General features: G+C 38.3%; 2 protein-coding genes across 2 annotated transcripts; both read left to right on the forward strand.

Moving 5' to 3' along the window:
* The first annotated feature begins 427 nt into the window (after positions 1-427).
* Positions 428-8401, forward strand: LOC141973614 (stromelysin-1-like). The gene is made up of 10 exons (XM_074932371.1): positions 428-535; positions 1310-1551; positions 1643-1791; positions 2794-2919; positions 3478-3639; positions 3774-3930; positions 4970-5103; positions 5631-5790; positions 7104-7204; positions 8301-8401. Exons 1-10 carry the CDS (start codon positions 428-430, stop codon positions 8399-8401), a joined length of 1440 nt encoding a protein of 479 aa, XP_074788472.1.
* Positions 8402-16353: 7952 nt separating this feature from the next.
* LOC141965244 (interstitial collagenase-like) lies at positions 16354-22092 on the forward strand. The gene is made up of 9 exons (XM_074916501.1): positions 16354-16726; positions 17026-17174; positions 17269-17394; positions 18131-18292; positions 18660-18777; positions 19433-19566; positions 20606-20765; positions 21687-21787; positions 21992-22092. The coding sequence occupies exons 1-9, from the start codon at positions 16575-16577 to the stop codon at positions 22090-22092; spliced, it is 1203 nt and encodes a 400-aa protein (XP_074772602.1). The 5' UTR covers positions 16354-16574.
* The last annotated feature ends 1440 nt before the right edge of the window (positions 22093-23532 follow it).

Raw genomic sequence — 23532 nt, forward strand, 5'->3', positions numbered from 1 at the left:
CAAATTTTCTACTTGTAGTCTACAGTCCTCTAACATTCTGTGAATGTTTTCCCCTTTAGATCAACAATCCATTTGATATCAATACTAACTTTGAATGGGAAACATTAAAGATAAATACTTTAAGCTTTTGGAGAGTAAGCTTACATTTTAATAGCTAAAGGTTTAATCAGCTTATTAAAAAGAACTGCAGATCTATCACCTCCTTATTAATCATATATTCATGTTGCAAAACCTGCACAGGGGTGGAACCGGATGAAAAGCAGCACCGATCTTTTTTATTGCTTTGCATGTGTTCTGTCAGTAACTAGAAATTGTGAGAATCAATGAGTCAGGGATTGGAAAGCCTTTTAAAGCAAACGAGTAGTATATAAAGGTGAAGCAGGTGTGTGGCAGACAACAACGAAGACTTTTCTCAAGATCAGTAAAAATGAGAATGGAGAACCTCCTATTTCTTCTGTTATTATGTGCAGCACTTTCTTGTGCTTTTCCTGCAGATACAAGGCAGAAGAAAGAAGGTGGCATGCAGCTTGTCCAGGTGAGGAAGGTAGATCTCCGGGGAGGAGATCTTTAGCAGCTGTTGAGCATCCATTGCAGTCTCTGGAACTAGTATACAGTAGCCGAAGAGCTAGTTCTGCAGATTCCAGTAGAGTGAAGAATGTGATTGAGTGGGGGCTGCATGAATACCAGAATGACAAAGGCTTCTTTACTCCTGACTCATTCTTTGTTTATATTTTTGTAGAGAACTATTAAAACTGATGATGCATTTACTTATGTGTTATTTCTACAAATAATTAAGCTACTGAGTCAGTCAATGTTTGATTCAGGTGGAAATGTGGATATTTATGTGACTTCTGGTATTATGAGACATAACTATACAATAAGGATATTATTTTGTCTGAATTATTACTGTCAAAAAATGTGAGAAAATAGGATAGTGCTGATGAAATTTTATATTCAGTCATATATTTCAAACAGCTTCTGCACTGCCTGCTCTAAAGGACTCTGGGTAACCCTAGAGCACAGGGTAAGTGGAGGGTACATTACCAGAAAATAATCAATTCATTAGACAAATGCTAATTTTGAATGTATTCTGAGTAAACCGCAAAACATTTATAGAGATAATATAATGCAAAACCCTATCATTAAGAGAAAATATTCATACAAGATGTAACAAACTCAATTACCCATGCTCCCATGGAACAGAAAGAAAAGTATCAAAAATACATGTCTGAAGTGGCGCTAGTATAATTCATTATGATTTTCAATAGCAAACACCATTGACTGTCCTAAAATATTTTTTTTTCGTCAGAAGTACCTGGAAAATTATTATGGTTTTAAGAAAGATGGAGATTCTTTCATTTGGAAAAGTAATAGTTCAATGACCCCAAAAATAAAAGAAATGCAGGAATTCTTTGGACTAGAGGTGACAGGGAACCTGGATTCTGACACTTTGGACCTGGTACAGAAACGTCGCTGTGGATTCCCTGACGTAGCTAGGTTCTCCACCTTTGCAGGAGAGTCAAAATGGACAAAACAAGTTCTGACATACAGGTAATTATAGTGGAATTCTTAATGTAAAGACAGTGTGTTACACAGCATAAGTTGTAAGAACACAGCTGGTTTTCTATCTTATATTTTACAGGATATTAAACTACACACCAGACTTGCATCCAGCAGATGTCAATGCAGCCATCAAGAAAGCGTTAAGTGTTTGGAGCAGTGTGACCCCACTGAAATTCATCAAGAAGGACAGAGGTGATGCAGACATAATGATCTCCTTTGCAGCCAGAGGTAAAACTCTACACAACCATTATGAGTTATTGCCAAGTTACTGCCTTATATGGAGCTGTTGACCGGAATGACTTTTTCTCATAGGTAGCACATACAAAGTTCAGTGGCAGACTGAACAAGCAGACGAAAGAACACAGTTCCCGATCAAGGTGCTATGGCTATAATTCTTGACGATCTTTGAGGGAGGGTATAGAGGCAGATGAAGACAAGAAGGGAGAAAATACATGTAACGAGCTGCCTGCAGTTCACTGGATCTGTAACTAGTGTATGATGCCCAATGTGTGCACAAACCACAAGAGGCGCAGGGTTTGTGGTATATACCCAGGCTCAGAGCATTACAGAGTAGGTAGCTCTAGTTACACTCCTGGGATTAGACATGTGCTTTGTGTGAGCTAAATAAGTTCTAGACAGACTCAAGGCTTATATTTTTGGTATTGCCCTCAGGGTAGGTTTACCAGCAGCCTCCCTCTTTCATTAACAATCATACACATGCATTCTTTAAGTCTGCTTCTCTGCTCCCACCCAAACATATCCACTCATCTAAGCTATGCAGAGAGGCACCACACGTAACCTCTGTGTCCTTAAATTGTTTTCTGGATACTACATTCAAGAGCTTATCATTTTACCGGGATCTTGCTTCTGCCATCAACACTTAAATTATCAGTCAGGTTCAGTTAACCATCTGATGACTGTTGACAAAGAGTTTATGAAAAAAACATGTCTAAAAAAGGAAATGTAATTTAACCTAAACCATGTCCTTCCCTTCCCCTGCAACAGCAGTATGTAAATGCCCACTCATTTCTTGAAAAAAACAAGATTTCACTCCTAATGCATTAATTCAAATTTTCCTGTTTTCCATGTGAAAAATAGAGCTTTTGTCAAATCTCTGTGGAAGGGGAACTCGATAGTTTACAAAATCAGCAGAACAGAGAGCTCTGTGCAGGGCTGAGATCTGTAACTTCCATAACCTCCAGTCAGCTGTGTATGGGACTTGCTCCACAGGTCACAATGACTTCATCCCCTTCGATGGCCCAGGAGGGTCCATTGCTCATGCCTACGCACCCGGCAAGGACTTTGGTGGAGATGCTCACTTCGATGAGGATGAAACCTGGACCAAAAGCACGGAGGGTAGGAAATTAAGTTCTTCAAGTCCTTCCTGAAGCAGGCTGTATATGAAATCATGGATGCAGTGTCCGCCTCCTCTCTTCCTTAAGAAGTGCATAAAAATGGGTCTGATTTGAAGGAGCATTGGGCAGCTAGTTTCCATAGCTATAAAAAGACTCTGAACCCTCTGGTTTAAAAAGTTAAGGCTCCAGCTGAACTTCTGCCATGGACTGGATGGAGATTTACTTGGAAAGGAGCTGAGGGACCTGGCAGCCCCATTCTCCACACTCCTCAAAACTGTTTGTCTCTCCCTGCACAATTACATCACTCGCACTGGTCCAGGGTCCTTCTCCCACACTGACTTCTGCAGGATCTACAGACTATTTCCTTATACTTTACTGTAATGATGTCAATATTTTTCTTTCTGACCAGAATTTCATCTCCAACTGAATTTTCCATAACAGTTTCAATTGCTTAAGCAAACAGTTTTGAAAACTTCTGACCTACGTTATGTTCTTCATGTTTTCAGGACAAATGAAAAAACACAGCTCTCCTATTATGTGTTTTGTTTGTTGTTTCCAGGTACAAACCTCTTTTATGTTGCTGCCCATGAGTTTGGCCATTCACTGGGACTTTTCCATTCCAAAGACCCCAATGCTCTGATGTACCCTGTTTATAGGAAACCTGACCCTTCAGTATTCCCTCTTCATCAAGATGATATTAATGGCATTCAGTACCTCTATGGTAATTCACAATTATTAATCAACTAGTGTTTATAATTTCAAAGATTGTGGAATTCCTTTCAGTGACATTTTTGTCTACTGGATATACCTGAATCAGTTCTCTCTTTAATTTCTTCCATAAACTGCTTCTTTCAGGACCATCTTCTAACACCCACAATGACCAAAGGGAATCTACTGAGATAAAAGATCCAACAGAGTCAAAAGATCCTGCACTGCCAAACACCTGTGACCCAAATTTAACTTTTGATGCTGTCACCACTTTCCGTGGTGAAATAATGTTCTTTAAAAACAGGTAACTCATCTTTCTGCAAGTAAAATAGCTGGGTATAATTTTTAAATTATGCCCTACAGCATGGAAAAATAACTTCATGCAAAATATCAGCCATTCAAGGCAGGAAGACAGGGAAGCACAATAAGAGGTGGGAGGCAAAAACAAAGAGGGTGGTGGAGAAATGAAGAGAGATAAGTGTAAGGAGGAAGATCACCTTTAAAACATGGAATTCTATGAATAGGATGGGGAAAGATGACTGCTCTGAAAACATGGGCTATTTTCACTTCAGGCTGTAAGCAAGTCCTAAGTGTTTGGCATCTGGGAGAGCTGAGCTTTGGCAAAATGCACCATCAGCCCTGGGACAGATGGCATCTTCATTTCTGTCCTTGCTTTGAGAGAGCTGAGGATTTACCAGTTCTGACACAATACCTGCTTGAAGAACCCCTGCAGTGGTGATTTAGTACAATAACAAAAGGAAAGGATAATTGATTTAGTGTTAAACTCAGACATACTGTCCTTCTCCAGGGCATGACAGCCCAAAGTCTTGAGCAGAAGGGGTAAAAGAGCTGATTCCCCTCTCCTTCATGTGGTAGGGGCTGTGCTTCCCCTGCTTCAGAACCTCCCCAAAATCAATGTTAAAGTGAATTCTGAGGTCAGAGTTTGAAGTCACAAAGCCAGTAAAGTGTTATTTTGCAGAAGATCCTCATGCGCACCGTTTCTCTAAACTGATATTGGTAACCTTAGGGTGTGGTTTTATTCCCAGAATTTTATCCCATACCAACCATGTGAGCCAGGTCTCTCTAGGCTCCCTTTCTGTGTAAGGGAAAATAATAAATGTTTTGACAAAACAGTTCATCTGACCTATTTTAGATGTCTGCATCAAGATGAGAGAAAACCCACCATGGAAATAACTTTCTTTCCATTGACATTACAGGGCGCTTAAGGGAACATGACTGGGTTTAGTCAGATAAATCCTGCCCTGGTTGCCATGATGTGGTTTCATGCATTACTCTGTGTGAATGTCTGATTTTATTTAAAACCTGTTCTATATTTATGTAAGTCATTTTTGGAGGAAGCATCCTGCAGTCCCAACAGCTGATTTTAATTTAATATCTTCGTTCTGGCCATGGCTGCCACCTGGTGTTGATGCTGCATATGAAATTCCTGAAGAAGACGAAACAGTCATTTTTAAAGGTAAAATGTCTTTTTATTTTCCTATGTTGTCTTTCCAAGTAGTCAAGAGCGTTTGTGTTTTAAGCCCTTTCTGTAGGATTCCACAAGCTTTAATTTAGTCCAATAAATTGGTATATTTTAATCACAGAGATAACAAAAGTATTATCTAAGATAAGGAACATGTATCTTGGTTTTTAATGTCAATATATAATGTCAATATAGGCAGTTTCCCTGCCAAAATATTTTAAAAATTATTTTTCTTTTTTTCTGGAAAATCATTTGTTGAATTTTAAAGTTAGAACATATGCTTCTTTCCAGCTGGTAGAAAACTAAGATAATTATGAAGGAAGACTGAAATTTCAGTTTTCATAAAATGTGGGGCAAACAACTACTGTTGCACTTTTTTTGGACACTAGAACTAGTTTTTAGAATGTTTTCAAGTAACCATTTTTTTCTCTCTGCATTTTTTCCATTAAAAGAATAGTTTTCATGAAAGGATTGTGTCATTCCAAGATTCTGATAACGTTTTCATCAACTTTTCTTCATAGGGAATGAATTCTGGGTTTTGAGAGGAGATGCCATGCTTCCTGGATACCCCAAAAAAATCTATAGCCTGGGTTTTTCAAAGGATGTTACCAAAATTGATGCTGCTTTCTGTAATGGAAATGGAGGGAAAATATATTACTTCATAGCAGACAAATTTTGGAGGTAACATTTCCTGTGCTGCTTTCCTAAATAGGACCAAACATAATCACATGATCAATATCCTGTCATGATTTAGGATGCATTAGTCACACATTTTTGGTAATGTCTTTTGGTGTCACAACTGGCTGTGGAAAAATATTTGAAAGGGAGTTAAACCAGTGCTTTTAGATTTCCTTTTAACTGATTTAATTATTTAACAGTTCTTTTATTTATTATTTATTTATTAATTTTCATTTAATTGTCTTGGGGAAAAAAGCCATCCTACAGATCCACAAGTCAGCTCAGGAAATCAGTCAGAACCTCACTACTTATATATGTATATATAAAATATATAAATATATATAAATATATATATATAAATATATATATATATAAATGTTTCTGTGAGGCCAGGAGTATCCCACCCTTTTTCAGTTACTAACAGACAGTTTCATAAATTTGTTGATAAATGCATGTATTGCACAGAAGTATCTTCTTTTCATGATTATTTCCCCTTTTGAACCCAATCCCTACTGCTCAGGTTTGTGTTACAGGATATATATTTCTAACAATTGAAGGAGCTGTTCCTGCAACAGAAGCAGTAGATAACTTGAACTTTTGCAGATGAATGACACAATTTCTCTTTCCTGCCACCACAATGACCAAGTCATCGTACACACAGAGATCATCCTGGAGTAACTATTCAGCCATTTATTTGTAGTTTAAGCAGAAGATCAGACTTCCACATTTTGGTTCAAACTCTCATAGCTTGAAGGACCTCAGCTGAGCAGTTTGTCTGATCATTAAATCTTTTACTAATGGTATCAGAATGAAAATGCTTTCAGAAGCCTTCTTATTCTAGAACTGATAGATAAACTGCACTTCACTCAAAATGGAACAGCCTGCTATAAGTAAGGAAAATTACTTAAAATAACTTATAACTTAAGAAAAAATCAGATTTTTCCTGATAAATATTTCTTACAGACAGGGAACATGAAATCCATCTTTTAACAATCTTACAAATCTAACTTATAAGTTAAGATAAGAATATCCAGCTTTCCTTTAGGTACGATCTCTTAGCAGATTTATGATGATGATTTGAATATTAGGTATTCTTGGAGTATCTTGAGCTGATGTAAACAGAAGCAATTCTTCCAGTGCAGCTAATACATTAGTAATTATTTATGGCACATCATGCCTGTCTCAGTGTTACCTAAATGATACTGAAAGTCTTCAGTGAACTCAGTTACCTGCTAGTAGGTAGAATGAGGTGAGCCAAATGAATCATGAATTGCTTGCAGTTTTCATTGACACTACATTGTTTATCTTTTTCTCAGTTATGATAAAAGAAGTCAGTCTATGGACAAGAAGCCCATACTGATAAGGGATGAATTTCCAGGAATTAATGGGAAGATCGATGCTGTTTTTCAACATGAGAGTGAGTAACTGTTCTTAATAAAATCTATATTAAATGCTTAGGGTCATAGGGCTGAGAGTGCTTGGACAGAGAGAAGCACTTCTAAGTGCTTCTTATAGCCCTCAAGATGACTAACAAGACCTTGAAATAGTCACATAACATTCCCATGCTTCATTTTACCCCCTTGAAAAATAGTGGTAATACACCTTTGGTCAGAGTTTCACAGATGGAAAGGCCAGCTCCAAGGGACAGAATGATATATCTGTATTCATGTTGACATGCACCTCACACCACGAAGAGCTAGCTTACCAAGACAGTGATGTCTCAAAACCATAAGGTCTATCTGCTGTGAGCAAGACTACCTAAGCCTGGCCCTCTGACATAAGATGGCACTGCTTTGAGAATCATAGTTGGCACTAGCTTCTGCATATGAGAGAATATTAGACAGGGAGATGCTGGAACAGGCCCAATGGTACATCCACAACTGCCAAATGGCACAGCTTCCCAGTTGCCGCCTGGGTCCTCATCTCCTGATCATCAAAACCCATGCAAGTTTATTGCTTCCCAGCAAATCTACCAGCTTCCTCCAAAATGAGTCTTATGCATGGTGCTGGGGATCCTTAACTGTGGCCATCACTCCTGGTGGGCAGTGTGGATGCAGCTGCCCCAGGCTGGACCTCTCCCTCCCCACACAGTCTCTGACAGGACTCCAGCAAGCTTGTACCTGCTCGCACCTTGCTGTGCCCAGTGCCACACTCCAGGCTGCGCAACGCTTACTCACAGGAGGCTAGAAATACACCCTTCTGGAGGGTTTCTACGCAGACATTGCATAACAGCAGATATTTTAAACTGCAGAAAGATACAAAGATAATTTTTTTTGTGGTGTCACCTCACAGGGTTCATTAAGTATATTATGCAGTGTGTGCATGGCTGGTTTGCTATGGAAAGCGTCCCTATGCAGCTATGCACCATTTTGCAGAGGTTAAACCTGGGAACAGATGTTGTTGGCAGTGTAAATGTCTCCAAAGTTTTTTTGAGCTCTTTCAGGAAGTTGTTAAAGCATATTAATCTTTCCATCTGCAATATCATGATTCATCTGCTTTTTTTTTTCCCCTAGACTTCTTTTATTTCTTCCGCGGAAGAAAGCAATTTGAGTTTGACCCTGATAAGAAGAGGGTTACACGCATCCTAAAGACAAACTTCTGGTTTCCATGTTAAGAAAATGAAATCTGTAATGGTGTTGTAAAGAATGCAGTGTTATTGCACTAGAAACACTTTTTCTTTTATAAATATATGTAATGTATAGGCACTTCAAAGTTAGCAAACCTCAGCCCCTGCACAATCACTGTTTCTGTAAATAACAGAACAGTATTTAACATACTGATGTGTATATATGTATGTTATCAACATCAGGATTGCTAGTTTACCAAAGAACAAAGCAGTTTTTACTTTTGATATTATACAAAAATTGTCTTGTTTTATTTTTTCCACTGTCTTCTTTTCACTCTTCATGCTGTACATCACCCTACACAGAGCCCTACCAGTCAGATGCCCATGAGGAAGAGCATTTCTGTTCCTAGAGCTAGGATTACTTTCAATCTGGTTTAGATACATCAGAGTTAAGCAAGCAGGCTAATCAAAGCTATTGTTTATATCTACCGAGAGACAGACAGGAGCTCCAGAGAGCACTCCCTCCCAGCCTGAGGTGGGTGCCTAGGGATGGAAGTGCTCTTTGTCATTACTGACTGAGGAGGCAGCCTGTTTGAGCAGTTTATGTTAGGCACCTGATTATAGAAGGTTAGCCTTAAGTGTGATGAATCCTACCCTAAGATATTTATTGATATATATGTGATTAAAAGCTCATCTCCACAAACACAGGAGCAGAGGGGCACATTGACATCTAGGGGAGCTCCAGTCATCCCTGACGTGCCCCTGCTCCTCTCCAGCTGTCCAAAGGAGCCCCCATGGACTGGGGGACACCCATCACCATGTGTCAATGGAAGAGGGTCCCCATAACCTCACAGGCTGAGAGGTCACTGCCAGGGGGACAAGGATCAGTATCCAGAGGAAGAGAATTTGGGGATTTTGTAAAACTTATTATGTCATGTTTGAAGGGGACTGTGAGAATGTGCAAAATTTATTATGGGTTGATTAGGGGAAAGATCAAAGGCAGAGTAATGGAAGGATCAAGGTAGATTGGGAAGGAACAGGTTTGGGAAAACAGGGAGATAAGTGGATGGAGGGGTCTGGCTATGTTTAGACAGGCTGTAGGTCAGTGTGCTCCATTGGCCATGGCATGCACATTTGGTCCTGTCTTCTCAGTAAATTATATCTTACGTGTGGGTGAGCTCTTTCTACATGTGTTGGGTGAACTTCAAGCTGGACTGACTGCCAAATAAGTTAAGAGACCTGAGTACCAGCAGCTGGAGCATGTGAGGACTCTTACATTACTGAGGATACAGGAAGTGCAGGGGCAGCTACCTGGAGGACTGTGTGTCTGAGCCCAGCCGCGGAGGGCATCCACGCTGTTTGTATTTCCATGTCAATGTTTCAGCAGTAGATGGAAGGCCTCATCAGCCAGAGGGGAGGAATGGGATTGGGCCACCGGTCCTTTTCATATTTGGTACCACCATGAATCCAGCTGGAGGTCTGTGAGCCTGTACCAATTCCATCATGTCTCAAATGGTCCAGTCCTGTTTTGTAGATCAGTGTGGAGACATTGATCTCTTGTTGTCTCTTTCAGGGCAGGTTTCACATCTGCACAACTGCCAGGTTAGAGGCAAAGGACTTCAAGCCAGTAAGGTTGACTCTGCAAGGCATCCCAGGGGTCATCTGCCATCAGGGAAGTCATGCCCAGGGCACAACAGAGCAGGTTCCCAACCTAGGCAACAGCTCAGCTGCAAGGATGAAGAATGTAATTTGGTTTTCCTGTGTGTTCAGAAAACAGGTGCCTGGCATGGAAAGTGGCACTCCTTCCCTTCTCCTTTTACTGAAATCACTGATGATGCCATGTCTGAGGCTATGCAAGTCACTGAGGCGTAACTCGGGCACTGCCCCAGTCTGCACCTTATCACGTTGAATTACTTTTCTACAATAGAACAGTTAGGACTGATTCAACAGCTGACATCCGGAGCCGTATCGCAGTGGCCTTTGGACTTCAGTGTGGTTTGAACTATACCATTGTGTTCCTAACACTGTTTAGAGCAGCACCCTGGATCGTAAACAGACTGACTGATCATTCTTCTGGAGCAGAATCAACAACATTTCTACAAAGGAAATGTTTAACATTGGGTGACGTTAAGCCATGAGTTTATGCAAACTTTAAGACATATGACTTAGTTGGAGGGTTGCCTTTGTTTTTTTCATCTCAGTATTAAAATGTACTTGGCTCATTAAGAGAAAATTCCTAATGAATTCTCTAACTTCATGTGAATATCTGGATACCAGTTGAATATTGCTGCAGAGTGACATGATTTATATCTTTGACACTTCAGTATTCAGTGACATCCCCAAGCAAAATAGCTTGTTTCAGGCTAATATTCTGGGTTTGCAGAAAGACTTTTATTCTGTTACTTCAAAATATATTTGAAAGCACATTAAGAGATTAAGATGTGCATTATGCATGAGAGCACAGAATAGACATAAAAGTACTTCCTCCAGGAATGATGACTGTATTTTGTTGTGCCACCTGCTACTGAGAAAGCGATTTCAGACATCATTGTGACAAATTATAATAGTAAATAATTCTTAGAATTAAGAAGTACCATTTTTATTTTTTGTAATGTTAAAATTACAGAACTATCAATCAAAGTTCCCTTTTCTACAGTAATTCTGTAGTGACAGAATTTGATTTAGGGAAACTCCACTATGATTCACACTATGAATTTATTTTTTTATTGTTTAGTCAGGGGTGCCGATGGAGGTTTCTTCTTATGGAGAGAAGGATGAAAGCCATTAGAACATTTTAAAATATTATCAGATATAACTAGGGGAAAAGGGATATAGCCTGAAGAGTCAAATGCAAGCTCTAGGTAAGTGTAGTATAAAGTAAATGGAAATCACTGAGACAGAAAACTGTTTGAGGCTGGGAAGCTCTTCTGGGTAAATATGTGTCCTCTTACTCTCTGCCTAAATGTCCCTTTCAGTCAATGCTACAAAGAAGAAATGTGCTAGATAGACCTCTGGCAGTGCTTACATTCCTGTGCAGACTTAACGAACAAGGAACAGTGAGTAGAGTACCTAGAAAAGGGACACTTTAAGGTCTTGCCTCAACATGAACAAGGGTGCAGCTTTGCTGAGGAACACATGTACAAATAAAGCATGATTACTGCTAATACAAGGAGACACAATCCTGTACTGACTGAGTGTACAATGGAAAAACCCTTGAAAATGCTGACCCTTTCTTAACAACAGTGTCGAACCCCTCTTCCTTAGGCACCCAGTTCGGGTTTAGCACTGACTTAACAGATGGGTCCCAGGCCTGGCGGGGTGATTTGGGGCAACCTGAATGAGGTACTACTGATACTTGTGGTCCAGGAAAGATCTGCCTCTGAAGAACAACTGGGGGTACGTAAGGGCAAAGTTTACCTCTCCATTGGTTACATGGAGATTCCAGGCAAACTTCAGGCAGGGCCAATGTGTCAGGAGATGTCCAGATCTGGTACCCTGATAGAGGTTAAGCTGCTGCAGCTCCATGCCCCCAGGTCCAGCCAGCAGCGAGGCTAAGAGTGTATTCCCAGTAGGTACACACACATGCACACAGGTACACAAAAAGACACTATCGATCTCCCAGCAGCTGGGCTCAGACACTCTGTCCATCCAGCAACTGCCCTGGTATGTGCTGGTGTCCTCTGCTACCTCCTGCACATACACACAAACCGGTCTCTATTCCAGCTCCAGATCCCTCAGCTTTCCCAGTTGCTGACTTGGGCCCCCCGTCCCTCAAGTAACCAACCCACAGAACCCTGGTCTCCCCAGTATCCAGCCCTGGCTTATGGCCACTTTGACATTCAGCTCTCAACATCTTACCTTACTGGTTTATCCAGCTGGATCATCGTTTGTGCTTGCACACATACACATGTACCCAATTGACATGCACGTACCCATCTCTCCAGTCACACCATCACAGACACAGGGGCCTCCAGCCCCTGGTCCTACCCTAAGGGCTGACACTGAGACCACCCCACACACACCCTGCACACGGGACAGAGCCCATGGCCCAGGAAAATAGCTAGAAATTAGGTTTAATGAGAGGTCAGGACAGACTGTGCTGGTCAGGTGCCAGTTAGGTGCAGGTGCAACGCAACACAAAGTGAGGGACTGTGTAGACATCAGTTGGCACTCAGTGAAAATTCTCATGTATTTAGAGGGCTCTTAGTTTCATCTTGGCCTATTCATGTCTCCTGTTGGGTTTTGAGTTTTTTGTCTGAAGGCAAGTGCTTGAAAAAGAGAGGGTGGCAATGTGTTAGCTAGTGCCCCATGGAAAGAGAAGATGACTGAAATCTCTCTTTCCCTTGTTCGAGGGAGATGTGCCCAAGCACATGCAGTAGGAAGCCAATGCAGACAGTGAAATAGGACGTGACTTTGTAGTCCAACACAGTGGAAATTCCCAAGACAGAGGAAAGCCACTGCTTCTGCTTCCCCTTCCTGACACTTTAAGTTTTTTCACTCGATGACTCTTGAAATACATAAACATCTCCCACAGCTAGTGCTGGAGTCCAGGCCTTTCTAGTCCTGCCACTGGCTGCCTTGGAGAGTAATTTATTTAAAGTTTCCTGGAAAACAACCAGATGTCCCCTCTCACCCTCTGCCTGACTCAATATCCTCTTGGACACATTAAAATCTGGCCATAGACCCTTTACAGAAATGTGCAAGGTCTCTCTGAGCAAGATGCAACACATGATTTCCTAAAATTAGCACCTCAGCCACAGGACACATCTAATTAATCGTCATCTCTTCTTTGCCTGTATGTGTTTAAACACACCTATGAAGCCTTGAGAAAATAAATAAATTTTAAAAAATAACAAACAAGAAAGAAATGGAGGTATTGAATCAGGAACTATATAAACCAGCCTATAGAAACAGATGAAGGAGAAATATTTACACAGAAATAACACTAGTTTAGAAGCACAGTTAGAGAAGATAAGCAGCATTTCACAAACCCCAGGATGATGTGAGTTGTAGCAGATTTTGAAGAAATTTCCAACACACACAATTCTTTTTGTTCATGTCTGAAAATCAAGATGGATTAATCAACAACGAGGTTTCCTTGGACTGTGAACCATGAGGCTGAATCTCTTTACATATGCAAAAGCTGTACCTTTTGAAGAATTTTTGTCATTGTCATTTCAAATACCAGCACTGGATTGTTGCTTTTGGTTTTGAAATGTCCTGTATTAGCTTTAGTCAATCACACCAGACAAGCAATGTAACTCACATTGGAAGGTATAAAGTAATTTGCTTTTCCCAGGATTGATGACTGCTCTGCTGAACCTAGATATAACTGGGGGTGCTAAAGTGAGTGTAGAATCATATACTAAGTACATTATTTTTCCCTGATGTTTGGGAAACTAAGTGAAATACTTGCAAACACAATTAAAATTTTCATCCTGTATTGAGCTCCTTCAGACAATGGCACATATTGGTATTTTCCCTCTCACACTGACATTTACTGTTCCACTTTAAGGTTTCTAAGGAGGCTTTTTACTGTCAACAAGGTCAACACCACCAAAACCATCTGAAAGTTGTCCAGCCTATACTTGACATCTTCCAGAGTTAGCAAACATGCAGCCACTTTAGGTCATCTACTCTGATGCTTAGCTGTCCTTGCAGTTAGAAATGTTTTTTTTCAGTTTAGGAGTCTACACTGCAGGTTCCCACATGGGTCCTGAGTATTTAAACTCCTCTTGTCATTGATAGAGACTTAGCCGATACAGTCAATGAAGTATAGATATTAATCTCATCTTAAAGTCCATGTCGTATGGGCACTTGAATCACTTGATAGAATCCATTATACAAAATAGGAGCTTAGACACCTAAATAACTTCTGAATATTTACATTACAAAACACTTAAAGCTGGTTCTACCTCATTGCTCATTTGCTTGCACTTGAGACACCCACCTGGGACTGGCTGACATGACACAGGAGCTATGAAGAGCTTCCAGGGCGGCTGAAGGTCAGGTGGGATTCACTAGAGCATCTCAAATAGCACTAATTCTCAGACACCTGAGTCCCAGACCTCATGTCTTAACTTAATCACTGTTGTTTAAGACCATTCTAGAGTCTTGGAGAACTGTAACTGCTTCCATTTTAGGAAAAACTTTTCATATATTTAACAGCAATTATCATGGCTCCCCTCACTCTTCCTTCCATGAAATAGTCAACACAGAGTCACAAAATGGTTACTTTAATCTTCCCTTTTCAGACTTACAAAAAATCCTGTTGGTCTTCATGGAGTCTTTCTGACCAGAGCTCATCCCTGCTTGCATGCAAACGTGCTATTGCAGCTGAGACCTTATCTGTGTTGGCAAGAGTACAAACACTATTTTACTTACCATACATATGGGAACCTAGTTTATGCATTTCAGTAACATGACTGATTTCTGTTAATATCAGTCAAAAAATGTTAAACCATTTTAACACTCAGTTTCGCTAGCATCGTAAGATTGTTTTAGACTGAACTTTTCGTTAGCTGATGAGAGCCCTCCTGGAATTATGATGCCAATTATTCTTAGATAAGATCAGTCCTTTGTACTGTCTTTTATATTTTATTGTTACATATTATAACATAATATGTTATATATTGTTAAATATTAAGACATATGTATCATATATATAGCATCTTATTCACTATTTTACAATATATTACATTGCTGTTATACATTATTTCCTATTATTTCTCCAGTTTGTCAAGATCTTGTGCCACAAATACTCTAAACTCATGATTCAAAAATAAATACAAAATGTAGCTCTACTTTTTACCTGAAAAGCATTTCCTTGTTTATTAAACACACTACAAAATTGCCCAAAACAGAAGGCTCAGGCAAAATAAGGACAGTAACATTTGTTGAACACATTGCGTCACTAGCTGCTGATGAAACAGTTATGCATCATTTGTGCTAATCAGAGGATATTATACAGCATGAGTCAGGCTGTCACTGATTTACAAATTAGCTATATAAACAGAGCTGAGAAGTGTGTTCAATAGCTCAAGAGTGAAACCGAGGCAGACAACCTTAGACAAGGATGAAGACCCTTTCGCTTGTCCTGTTGCTATATGTGGCTGTCTCCTCTGCTTTTCCTGTGGCTCCAGAGGCAAACGATGAAGGAAAAACCCTACAGCTTGTAGAGGTAAATACTTTTCAGTACATTTCTAAGTGCAACATAAGGTAGGCTGAGAAATAGCTATAACTGTAATTCTTTTCACAGAATATGGTTTGAAATTAAAGATGTACCATTTTGCAGACATTTCAAGAGAAAAATTTTCCTATCAATCTAGAAAACATGTGAAAATTATGTGGAACTTATTTACCCGAAAGTCATATGAATATTGCCTAACTTCATTTTTGATGTTGTTAGTAAAGTAATAATAAAACTACCAAAGCATGAGTTCTAGCAGCAAGGCTCCATGGCTGGGCAGAAATACTTAACCTCAACAACAATTTATATTTCAGCATGTGCTTTGAAACTTGTAATATGTCTTGTCTCAGCAACATAAGGGATAAAACTTGCTTGAAGGAGGCATGTATTTCAGTGTTCTGTTGTATGGATCTTTTATGGAATATTTTGAAAGAAGTTGACATCTATGAGAAGTACAACACTTACATAGACACAACACTATTTATTGGAGAGAAAATTGTTGAAATTTATTAGGAATACACAAGTGCCGACTCTCTAGTAGTCACCTGCTTTGTTGGGAATCCTGGCTGTGTGGAGTTTCACTGTCAATCTCTATTTCCTTGAATGAGACCAGTTATAAGGTTTGTCATAAGTTTTGCTCTTATAGTAATTAGGCACCATAAATAATATGGAATTAATTATTAATAATAAATATTAGATTTTAAAGACATTTCTTCATATATTTCCTCAGTAAATAAGAAATTCAGAAAACTATGTGAAAACTGTAAATTATATCTGACTCTTCACACCAATTCCTGGAGAAAATAGGCTGTTCTTGCTCCTGGTAAACACAGGGCATGTTGATAGGGGAATAGTTTAAGTTTACTTAGAAAATTTAAATGTGTCTGAAGACAGTACTGATACGCCACAATGTTCTTCTTTTTTTAAACGCTGGTTCAGAGTTATCTACAGAATTACTATGATCTTCAAAGGGATGACCAGCCTCATTTAAGAAGCAAGGGTGAAAATCCTCTTGCTGCAAAGCTCAAGGAAATGCAAGCATTCTTTGGACTAGAAGTGACTGGGAAACCTGATCTTGACACTTTGAAGATGATGAAAAAACCCAGATGTGGTGTACCTGATATAGGCCAATATGTGTTCACAGAAGGGAATCCCAAATGGAAAAGAAATAATCTGACATACAGGTAATCTTTCCTAAGCTGGTTAAAAAAAAAAAAAAAAAAAAAAATCTAGCATTCCTAAATTTGGGGGGGGGGTGTGGTGTGTGTGTGTGTGTCTGAAGTAAGTACATTATGCCATCCAGAGCAATCAGTTGACTTTTGGAAGACAGACACTCTAGAAGGCAGTATCTAAAATGAAGCCATCATTAGTTTTCATTCATGAAGGTTATGTCCGAGATTTTCTGACTTTTGCACAAATTACTATTTTTCAGCTAAAATGGTCTATTCGTAACGGTATATAATGTGTTGTGTTTGCTTTGAAGGATTTTGAATTACACCCCAAAGATGAGACAAGCTGATGTAAATGAAGCAATTCAAAAAGCTCTCAGTGTCTGGAGCAATGTGACACCACTGACATTCCAAAAAGTTGAGGACAAAGAAGCAGATATAATGATCTCTTTTGCTTATAGAGGTAACATTTATATTTTTATGTATTAAATAGCCACCTATATCTATGCAATCATAGAAATAATTTAGGATTCTGATTTTTTTCCTCTTCATTTTAGACCACAAAGACAACTCTCCATTTGATGGCCCCAATGGGCAGTTGGCTCATGCTTTCCAGCCTGGTGAAGGTATTGGTGGAGATGTGCATCTTGATGAGGAGGAAACCTGGACAAAAGATGGAAGAGGTAAGGACTCTGTAACTGGATCCATTTATATAGTTTTGCCTTGCACAGTCTTAGCTCATGTGATGTGCAGTTCATGAGCCTGATTACAAGGCAAGAAGTGAGAAAAAGTGGCAGAACTTGTCCTTTTAAATGGCTTTGCTCTTTTTTTCTTTTCACTTGTAGGAATCAATTCATAGAAAAGAGATTTCTAGGTCATAGTGTTTTGTAATGACAACTAAGTCAGCACTTAAAAATACATTTTTTGTCCAGATGAAACCTAAAACTTGAATACAGGAAGATCTGGTGGTTAACTTCTCAAGTCAAATCGTTTATCCTTCTTAACCTAGCACTTCAAAGTTTGGTATTAACTGGGGTGTTCAAGTAACACCAAAACTGTCATCTCAGTATTTGTTCTGAAGCTTTTTTTTTCTGTTGGATCACTGAACCTCCACTCATCATGGGCATGATCTTTGGTCTGAGCAGTTTATGTGGTAACAGGAGAAACAGGGTTTGAGGTTAAGACATGAGGACACTAAAGAAAGGACAATGAGACCACAGTTAAGGACAGACATTCCTTTAGTACCTATATAGATCTTCTGAGACAATATTTTTGAGTTGTGATATTGACAGCATTGCTTACAGCCTCTCTTATACCCATAATGTAGTTTGGGAGGATGCATAAGTGTTTCCCATTTAGTCGATTGTGCTGAATACTGAAACAGATTTTGCCTTGTTTCATATGATTTTTATCCTACAGGCTACAATTTGTTCATTGTTATTGCCCATGAGCTTGGCCATTCACTGGGTCTATCTCATTCACATGATCCTGGAGCACTGATGTATCCTACTTACTCCTACACGGACCCCAGTGAATTCCTTCTTCCCCAGGATGACATTGATGGCATTCAAGCCATCTATGGTAAGAAAAAATATTTTTATTCAGTATTTCTACATGAAAGGCTGGTAAACAGTAATAAAACCACATTTAAGATATGCTTATTCCACAAAAATAAGAAGTTTAACTGCTGCTGAACAATGGACAATAAAAGAAAAAAATCCTGGTAGCTAACTTCAGCTGAAGTCCAGCTCTGCAAAAATCTCATTTTGGAAAATATGAACACAACTTGTTTTATCAACATTAAAAGCCTGGTTTTAGTGACAAACCCTGAGTTTAAAACTGTATGCCTTCTCATTCTCTGTAAAGAGGGTTCTTGGTGTACTCAAAGACTTTCTGAACAGTGTGTTTGTATTCCTCCATACTAAAAGATAAAATACTCTTCCTATAGGACAGTCTAATACTGCTGTGCAGCCAACAGGACCCATAACTCCACAAGCTTGTGACCCAAATTTGACATTTGATGCTATTACTACCCTACGTGGAGAAATAATATTCTTCAAGGGCAGGTAACAACAATAAGCATATATATAATCTCTTTAAAATATCCAGTAGTTTAAAAAAAAATCTATACTGCATGAGAGAAACCGATCTTTTGGAATACAGTACAAAGAGAAGAACTAGAAAGCCACCATAAATTTACACAAGTGAGAGTTCTCAAATCATTAATCCCAAGAGCCCTAGCTGATAAGAGCAGTGAAGGAGACGAGGTCTTGTAGGTTGTTTTCCAACTATTCTGTTGCTGTGGCCACTGCTGCAATAGACTCGTTTCTGAATTCAACTAATAGCAAAGCAAGAGTATTCATTAATATATCCCTTAGCAATGTCTCCATGTAACATTTCTGCTATCCCTTCAATACAAGAGCAGGGGCAGGACTGAAGCCGCTGTTATGTCCGTTAAGTGGTTACTGAAGCCACCTCTTAGCCTGATTGTCTTACAGAGAAATAGAAGGGCTTATATTCATGTTGCCTGACATTTAAAACATGACTGAGGTCCTAAAGTTAAGCTCGCAGTTGCTCCAGATTTCCTTTACATTCAGTGGAGTGGGATATTCACAGTCAGGTACTCATGTCGCCCCTGTTATACTCCAGGCGTTATAATAATTACTTTGCACTTATGATAGGAATGGAACTATTTTATGACATAAATTTTGTTTCAACCAGATATATGCTGCGCAAACATCCTGTGAGGGCAGAAACGGAGCTCAATTTTATCTCACTGTTCTGGCCAAGATTACCATCAGGAATTCAAGCTGCTTATGAAAATGTTGAGAGGGATGAAGTTTTACTTTTTAAAGGTAATGGAACCTGAAATCCTCTGCTTTTCCCAACCAGTTACTTCCTGATCCTTTGAAAACTATGAAATTACAGAAGTCAAAGTGTTTTTTAAGGAAGAACAATGAAACAGAGAATCTTACAAATCTGCAAATAGTTAAACCAGAGAATCATAGACTTATACTGCATTAAGGGATCTCCAGAGGCCATAATCCTGAAAACTTGCCCCTCTTTTATAGTTAATATGCTGAAAAACAAGACATGAAAATAGCTTCCTTTTTAGGTCTAGTTCTCTTCAGGTAACAGCATTTCACTCTATTCAGAAGGATTTTTGTTGAATTCAATTGGCAAATACAGACATTTGTACACTACTGTTACTGATATGCTTATTAGTATTTTGTGATATTTGGGGGAGGGGGGGGGGACGGGACCAAACAACAAAAACTTTGGTGGAAAAGTGTATTGTGAGAGGAAAATTGTTCACTGAAAAAAAATGTCTTTTTCTTTAAAAGTCTCAAATACACTTTAAAAGTCTCAGATAACTTTATTATGAACATATTACAGTACATATTACCATATGTGAATATGTTCATTGAATCTAAAAATCACCAAAATATTTTGATTAGACATATGCACTTCTGAATAGTTTAATGCACATTTTCTAGCTTCACAATATTATATGGCTCTATAATCAGATAGCATATTACAGGAACTTAATAAACTCAATATCCCAATCCAATTTCCATGGATTAACTCATCAAGCTCCAGCCCTCCCCAAGCTGTTACCCAGACAAATACTTTATATACATTTGAAAAAAAAAAATCTGGGAAAAGTACTATCCATACACCTTCTGATTCTAATGTTTTACTTATAGAAACAAAAGACATTTCCACTGTCTTCATGATGTAGTCCCAGTGTAAGAATCAGAGCCATTTTCTAAAATAATAAACTGGAAGGAATAATACTGGTATCTAAGACACATTGTTTGCTACCCATCTAAAACACAAGTAAATGCTGTTCATAAATAGCAAAACCAATTGAAATGTGCTTATATTTTTCAGAGGGTAAATACTGGGTTCTCAGAGGGTATGACATTGCACCTGGTTATCCTAAACCAATCTATCATTTGGGACTCCCAAAGACTGTTAAAAGAGTTAATGCAGCTTACAATGATGAAACCACAGGGAAAACATACTTCTTTACAGCTGACAGATACTGGAGGTAAGGCTTAATGTTCATATACTAGAATGCGTATTTTCACTTGTCCCTCAGGACTGATGTATTATTATAAAGTTCAAGTGCAATGATGTTTAAAACAGGTATGTTGCAGAAATTTAAACAGGATTCTCTGGAAGTTTAAAAATTTTAAGCATTTGCTAGAAAATGTCAACATTTTTATAGGGTTTTTTGGCCATTCATCAGATTATGTATCAGGAATGTAGCTACTTGCAACTGAATAAAACATCTGCCCAAAAGAGAGTGGTGATTTTCTGTTAAATTGTTCACTTTTTCTCTACAACAGAGCTGCTTTTCTGTGCAATATTGTGATTATGTCCACTTTTCATTCACATTTCAAACAAAATGAACTGCTAATAAAAAGCATTGTAATTGGATTTCTCTGTGAACAAACTATAAGTATCCTCCAATTGTATAGATTGTCGTATTTATAACTCAAGTGTAGCTCATGACAAATTTCAGAGAGTAATTTTGTTTAAGAAGTACACAGTTGACACTAATACAAGTATGTTTCAGGAATGTGCTACCATTTTCAACTCCCAGGTTTTATGTTTTGCTTTTATACTGAACTGGATATCCAGTGCCTCGAAACAGTAACTCGTTTTATGTGCAAGTCATGGCCAAGGCTCTGAACAGTCCAGAAATGTATTAATAAATTCCTGGGCTGTAGTCCCAAGGTCCTTGAAAGCCTTGCTACAAACTTTACCAAAGGCAGGACTTTTGAATCTCAAGACACACAGATGTGAGAACCTTAATGCATAACAGGAAGAACCACAAAGCTACTTCTGCTAATCTTTAATAAGATTTCTTATTAACAGTGGAGTTACATATGTGTATGAATTTGCTTTGGACTTTCAAAATATTGTCTGCTTCCTCACAAACTGTAATGATGTTTCCTGTGTTAAGATATGATGAAACCAAGAAAACCATGGACCATGGTTATCCTAGGAAAATAGTCTCCGACTTTGGAAAAATTGGCAGAGTCGATGCTGTTTTCCAGAAAGACGGTAAGTAAAACATGCCTTTAATCTGGGTTTACTTGAATATTTGGGCTTCTATAGATAGAATAATTTATTTTCAAAAATCTGTTATTAACCCTAATGAAATGGAAATAAAAAATAGCAAGTATAGATGGGCTGTTTATATTGGGTTTTTTTTCCAAAATACTGAAGTCACCTATGAAATATAATTGGATTAAATTTTTTTTCTAGGCTATATCTACTTCTTCCATGGAACAACTCAGTTCCAGTTTGATCCTCGTGCCAAACGGATTGTTGGACAAATGAAGAGCATCAGCTGGTTTAATTGTTAATTACAAAGTTTCTCCATATGCACACTGTATTTTTTTTATGTGCCAAATTTTTCAACGTTTCATGACTATCACGTCAGAATGGATTTCTGCCCAAATTCTGTGGGAGTATAGTTTTCATAATTATTTATTGTAAAACAAATGCATTTATATAATTCATCACAATTTTACCTGTTACATTAAAGTTTGCTAATAAATTTTGTCATAGTTTTGTGTCCTTGATGTCTTATTTGCACTAATACTCAAGAGCTAACTGTAGCTTCCAAACAATAAAAAATATATTCTGGCATGAAACATCAGATCCTTTTCCCAAAACAAGAGAAAGGAACAGTCACCTGTCTCTGAACTCCATCACCCCACACAAGCCCTGGTGAAAATTCTATGGGTAATTAGGCCAGTTGGGGCTCATCAGCATCAGTCTACAAATCACACTTCCACATTCTGTTTCTCTTTTCCCATCTTTCACTCTTAGCCTTCCCTTCAGGATGTATGTCTTTGCAAGTGCAGACAGGTTGGTTTTTTTTTTCATGTTTTGGGGTTTAGGAAATGGGTTTAAGCCTGGAAATGTAGCTTAGGAAGGATCCCTGAGATCACTGAAACTAGTCCCTTGCTATCACAGGTAGCCACATCATATAACAGACAAATAAACCTCTTTACTCAAGGCTCTTTCAAGTGCTTACTACTCCAGTAGTAAGTAAATCCCTCCTAATTTCAGTGGGTTAAAGGATGAAGACATTTGCTTAAAAATGAAAATTCTTGGTCAAAAATAATTCTGATACAAAAAGTTAAAGAAAAAGTTTGACTTCTAGCTTAACTGCAATTTTTTCAAATATCCTCAATTAAAATGGTATTTGAAGGGTTATCCACCTTCTCTTTACTTTTTGTAGATCAGTTGGTACAATTAGAAGCCATATGACCATAATAAAAAGTATTATCTTGTACAACATCTGTATTATTCAACATACTTCAGAGGAAGATTTCAGGTTATTGTATATAGAAGTAATTGCATTTTGAGAGAAGAATGTGCAACCTTATAAAAACGTACCTGTTAATTTTTTTTATTGCTTAGCTGTCTATATAAGAAGCTTATTAAATTCTATCCTTCATATATAAAGAACAGACTTGGTAGTTCTTACATTTATTAAATTCAGGAGTAAAAATTAATCTAAATACTATTCAAAGATAAGAAATTGAATACTTGAAAATTAGCTTGAATTTTCTTTATAAAACCTTAAAAAAAAAAAAACTAAAATTAAATTACAGTAAATCAAAGGCTTTAATGAAGATGTTATTTTATGTGAATCCTGTGATTTAGGTACTGAGTCTTTAATTCAAAATTTTCATAGCAATACTATTTAATCACATTTTCTTGTGTTAATCAGTGCTACTGAACTACCAATGACAATTAAACCAAATATTGTTTTAGAAGTATATAAATCTAAA

This window comes from Athene noctua, chromosome 1 (genome assembly GCF_965140245.1).
Source record: "Athene noctua chromosome 1, bAthNoc1.hap1.1, whole genome shotgun sequence".
NCBI classification, from domain to species: Eukaryota; Metazoa; Chordata; class Aves; order Strigiformes; family Strigidae; genus Athene; species Athene noctua.